Source organism: Lipotes vexillifer, unplaced genomic scaffold (assembly GCF_000442215.2).
Source record: "Lipotes vexillifer unplaced genomic scaffold, Lipotes_vexillifer_v1.1 scaffold142, whole genome shotgun sequence".
In the NCBI taxonomy this organism is placed as follows: domain Eukaryota; kingdom Metazoa; phylum Chordata; class Mammalia; order Artiodactyla; family Lipotidae; genus Lipotes; species Lipotes vexillifer.
In genome coordinates this window covers 491,011-496,008 of record NW_006795110.1, presented here as the reverse complement: position 1 = coordinate 496,008, position 4,998 = coordinate 491,011, and the positions used below count along the sequence as shown (strand labels likewise).

The 4,998-nt window shown below is 54.9% G+C and overlaps 1 protein-coding gene across 3 annotated transcripts in view; it reads right to left on the bottom strand.

Annotated features, from left to right (window-relative positions):
- Positions 1-437: 437 nt before the first annotated feature.
- CITED1 (Cbp/p300 interacting transactivator with Glu/Asp rich carboxy-terminal domain 1) overlaps positions 438-4,998 on the bottom strand; it is a 5,374-nt gene continuing 813 nt past the window's right edge. The window contains exons 1-4 of one of the 3 annotated variants that reach the window (XM_007467459.1): positions 4,558-4,647; positions 4,007-4,125; positions 1,643-1,767; positions 438-1,050 (exon numbers count right to left, since the gene is read on the bottom strand). In XM_007467459.1, the coding sequence (XP_007467521.1) occupies positions 523-1,050; positions 1,643-1,767; positions 4,007-4,019 (666 nt within the window). In that variant the 5' untranslated portion in view covers positions 4,020-4,125; positions 4,558-4,647 and the 3' untranslated portion in view covers positions 438-522. Of the gene's footprint in view, positions 1,051-1,642; positions 1,768-4,006; positions 4,126-4,557; positions 4,648-4,998 lie in introns of those variants that run through there. The other 2 variants (XM_007467460.1, XM_007467461.1) reach the window with 2 other exon arrangements.

Sequence of the window (4,998 nt, the reverse complement as noted above, 5' to 3'; positions counted from 1 at the left end):
CTTTTAGAGTTGGTGAAGCGTGTGCCATGTGGCTAGGGCAACCCTTTAGACTTGGATGCACAAGTGGCCAGGATGCTATAGAAGGGTCTGGATCAGTCTTTCTTCCAAGAATGCTCCCAACAAGCCCCTGTCATCAACCTCGAATAGGACAGTGTTCCTGGGGTCTTAGGGCAGTGAGGCTAGGTACTTGGACTCCTGGAGATATGATGGCAGTGGTGATGGCAGTGGCAGGAGGAATTCATTGAGGGGCCCCCCCCCCCCACCCGCCGACCCCACCTCGGTCTTCCCCATTCCTCCCATCCAGCCCAGCTCCCTCCCAGCTATCCACCAGCAACCCCACCATGGGTCTCAGGCAACCCCACCATGGGTCTCAGAATTGCTAAAAGAATGTCAGACCATGCCACACCCCATTAGACCTCAATGAAGAGCACCTCCAGTTGGCCCATCTCTTGTAAGTAACTTTTATTTTTATTTACAACAGAATTGGTGGCTTTATTCCTCCATCTTTAGGAACAGTTGGCATCAGCAGCCAGATGGAAAGTCTGCAGTGAAGTCAAACTCATTCTGTCCCAGCCACAGCTCCGGAAGCTCATTGGCTCGGTCCAGTCCCAGTTCCACCACCAGTGACATCAGCACCTCCTCATCCACCGGGTCTGAATCGATGATGGCAGGGCTCTGGGCACCAGCAGAAGGAGAGAGTGACCCCGCCCCTCCCGCCTGAGCCCCGAAGCCCCAGTTTGGCAGGGGCCCTGCCTCCCCAGGTTGGCCCGGAGTGGCGGCGGCCATCCCATGATACTGGCTATTAAGTTTCTGCAGCTGCATACTGGCCAGCAGGTGAGGGGCGGGGTTCAGGTTGAAGGGTGGGGGTTTAGTGGGAGGGGCGGCAGTAGGAGAGCTTATTGGAGATGGAGATCCCGAGGAACTAGCGGAAGCCCCATTGGCCTTGGTTCCATTCGAGGTTACCCCGGGGTAGTGCAGGATGGCCACTGCTTTGCGATCTTTCACCGCCAGGTTAGAGTAGGCCAGAGAGCTCATCTCTGGGTTGGCATCCTAGAAGACAGAGAAAGGCAGAGTATGGTACCCCTGCTCCAGGCTTTGTTCCTCACCATTCATCAGGCCCAAACAGTGCTTCATCAGGGGCTAGTGGTGGGGAAGTAGCAAGAAGGCCCCCTGGAAAGGTAGGCTCCTTTCCTAGCTCAAGTTAGGCTCAAGTATCCTTCTGCCACCTTGGCTCCGAGCACTGTGCTCAGCCCTAAGTCCTCATGCTGGGCACCCGTCATCCTAAATGAGTTCACTGCTTTCATCTCCGTCCCCCAACTCTGCCTTCAGCTCGCCATTCTACAAATGGGATCTCGTTGTCCCTCTTCTCAGCCTCACTTTAATCCATTGAGACAATGGAGCAGTTTTTTCCAATTCTGCTTCTCTGCTCCATTCTCTGCCATCTTTCAATACCCCTAGTGGGTTCGAAGTAACCATGTTTAAGTAAAAGCTATTTTCATTCTCTCCCAAGAAAGCCCTGCTGTCTCCAGTCTGCTAAAGGACACCAGATACCCCAGCCAGGAGGGCCGACCACGTGGCCCCGGCGCCGGCCCGGTTGTCTTTCTGGCTCCAGTGTCTCCGACTGTAAAATGGCAAAAGTTACCTCCTTCATAGGTGAGGTGCCACCCTTGACATCAAGTGCAGGCCTCGACATAGTTGGCATTTCAGAGCCTTGGCAGAAGTTGGATAAATTGGTGGGAGGTGATGCTGCCAGCTGGAGCTGTTGTGCTGTATGTGAGGGAGAAGAGGTAATAAGGGCAAAGGCTTTATTGACCAAGCAGGTACTAGCAAAACCCAAAGCTGGGCCACTCCACACAGCTACAAGGCAAGGATGGTGAAGGGTTAGACCCAAGACCAGAGACCACCTGAGCAGAGGGAGGATATCCAGTTGGAACTTTTGCCTGAGGCAGGAAAGGTGCTAGATTTGGCCAGGTGCTGCCCAGACAGCCAGCTACCCACATCACCAAGAGGGGACACACATATGACTGTTTCCTCATGCCAGTGATGTCAGAGCCCCAAGTGGGGTGCACTCTTCCTGATTCTGAGGACAGCAATGTCCCTGAGTAAGTAGCACACTGTCTCAAAGGGCCACAGGCATTCAGATTGGAGGCATTTAGGCCTCCACCAGAACTGGGAGAAAGTAGGAAGGAGTCAGGCCGAGGAAGACCTAGAAAGCTGGGGGCTGCTACCCAGAGAAGGAATAGGTCCCCAAAGCAAATGTCATGGGGCTCCAAAGTCCTGCCTCAGCCATGGTTTTGTGTGAGAGAAGCTGGGATGATCAGGGTAGTCTGGGGGCTCTGAAGTAGCCAGAGAGCAGCTAGGGATGTCTCAATTTCCTCCACACCACAAGCCCCCTCCAAGACAGACCTGGCAGCAGCACTTGGTTTTCCCAGGACATCTGCTCTGAGCCCAGACACACTCATCTGTAGTGACAGGTGGGCATAATTCTTCCCGGAGGGAAACTGAGGTACAGAGGTTCAACAGCTTTCCCATTAGGTGGCAGTGGCTATGGGAGCAGGAGCCAGCACTCCTGTGCCCACATGCCTCATCTGACCGCTGGCCAAATCATCATACCTAGAATGATTCAAATGGCTCCTGAAGAAATGATCCCCTAGGTCAAATGCCAAAGGGATAAGATAAGGGGATGAAGGGAAAAGAATCTCCCCAAACCAGAAAATAATAATAATAAACAATCTCTGAAAACTCTAAAGTTATTTTCCCAGAAGCTTTTTTTTAAAGCCCCATATATTCTAGCCTTCATGATGAATTAGAGATGTAGAATTTCATATTTATAAATACCTCCTGGCCCAAAGAATCTTCAGCATCTTCAAAAGTCTCTAATCTTTCCAACAAGGCTAGAATTCTGTGACACCTCCCCCCCCAGTGGTCATTAAGAATCTGCTCAGACCCTTCTAGAAAGTGGGCACTTACTACCTCTCTTTATCATCTCTGTACCGCTTACTTGTAGGGGAGGGAGGCAAGAAAAATAGAAAAAGGAAGGGGGGCAGAAAACACGAGAAAACAATCGGTTGCTGAGTCCACCACCACTGCTTGATTGGAGACCTGTTTCTTCTCTGAGGCAACCAGAGAATATTTCAAGCCAGTGATTACAAGACAAGGAATCTAATCCATGTCGTCTTCAAGAGCCCAGCACCTTCAGTATCAAGCAATTTTCATGTCCTAAGAAAAATGTCGGGAGGGGGGTGGCTGTCCATCCTTTCCTGTTCCTATTCAGCCTTTCTTCTTTCTTTATGCTACCAAGTACCCGAATGTGCCTAAGGAAAAAAAAAAAAAAAACAGCAGCAACAACAAAAAGAAACAGAAAGAGGAGGAAAAAAAGAAAAAGGAAAACAGAGAGAGAGAGTGCAAGAGAAAAGTATCTCTGTTCTGATATCAGTTCCTGGGGAAGACCATTTTACCACGTTTCCCCCTTCAGGCTGTGAGCTCCCCTAGGCAGGACCCTGTTTCCATTCAGGTCTGTTGCCTCCCATCGCCGCCTCCCCCTCCACCAGCCCCGACCCCCGGCCTGGGTCTGTGCTCCATAGGCGCTCAGTAAGTGTTGTATCCGTCTGAAGAGGCAACCGCATCTCGATCGGAATCCTTGCCCCTGCTTCCCCGATTTTGTCTCCCCTCTGCCACCCAGCCCATTCGAAGGCAAAACTTGGCAGCGCAGAAACGTCTCAGCTCTCTCTCCAAGCCTCGAGCCGACCACTGTGAAACAGCTGCGAGAGACGGCTGGGCAACCCAGAGCAACAAGTGCCTCCTCTCCTGCGGGTGCCTCGCGGGCCCGGGCCACCAGTTCCCGGTCCCGCCGCCCGCCCTCCTTCACAGACTGTCCCGTGGGCCGGCAGCCCCCTACCGCCTAGATGAGGGTGGGAAAGGGAGAGGAAGAAGAGAGAAGGGAGAGGCAGGTAGGGGGGCCGCGTCTTTGACCTGTTGGGGGACCAAAAGTTAAAATGGCACCAACCGGATGGCTCCATCTCGATTGCTATTTTTCTCACTCAGGAGAAATTTAAAAATCCAAACAGTACTGCGGCTTGGCTTGGATGCGCTCTAACCAGACCAGTCAGTTTCACCACCTGAAAACTAAAGGCCCGTTGTTTGCGGACAGCTCGGCTGCCCTCCTCGCCACATCCCAGGTGGAGCCGCCGGAGCTGGGGGCGGCCGGGAGCATCCCTGCACGGTGGACCGCGAGCACCCAGGCCGCCAGGGCCCCGAGCGTCCGATCCCGCGAGTGCCGTATCAGGAACCGATCGTGGAGACAGGATAGACAGGCGGGGAGGGGCCCGGGGTCTCGGCCTCCCCGGCGAGTTTGGGGTCCCGCGGTGCTACCGCGCGCGGGGGCGCACTCCGGCGCCGGCTGCGGCCACTCCCGCGCCTCACCAACACTTACTGAGCGCCCGCAGAGCACCCGACGCGGCCGCGGGCTGAGCCTACCCCTTAGCCAAGTCGCCTGTGGTCAGTGCTATCACTCCGCTACGAGAAGAGTGAGAGGCTCGGAGAGGTTCGGTAACTTGCCCAAGGTCACAGCGCTAGAAAGTGGCGGAGCCGGGATTCGCAGCCAGGTCTGTCTGCCTCCAAGTCCGGCGCTTGGCGAGGCAGGGACTCCGTGCGCGGCCCGGCCCCGCCGCCGGCGTTTATAGGCAGAGGGGTGTGTGCGTGTGTGTGCGTGTGTGTGTGGGGGGCGTGAGTGTGGGGGAGAGCAGAGGTCGACCAGGCAGTAGAGGCAAGTTGCCCAAATTCTCTAACTTCCATCTCTCAATTCTGCTGAACTCGGTCCGAAAAGACCCTCTCGCCTTCAGCCCCCGAAGGAAACCTGAGCTTTGTGCAGCCCCAGGGCCGGAGCGTCCACATGCGGTCCGGGCGATTAGCAAAGTCGTTGGAAGCCAAGCTGGAGAAAGCGCGGGCGCGGGGAGAAGAGGTGCTGCTGTCTCCCCAGGAGAAGCGGGCGTTCGGCCC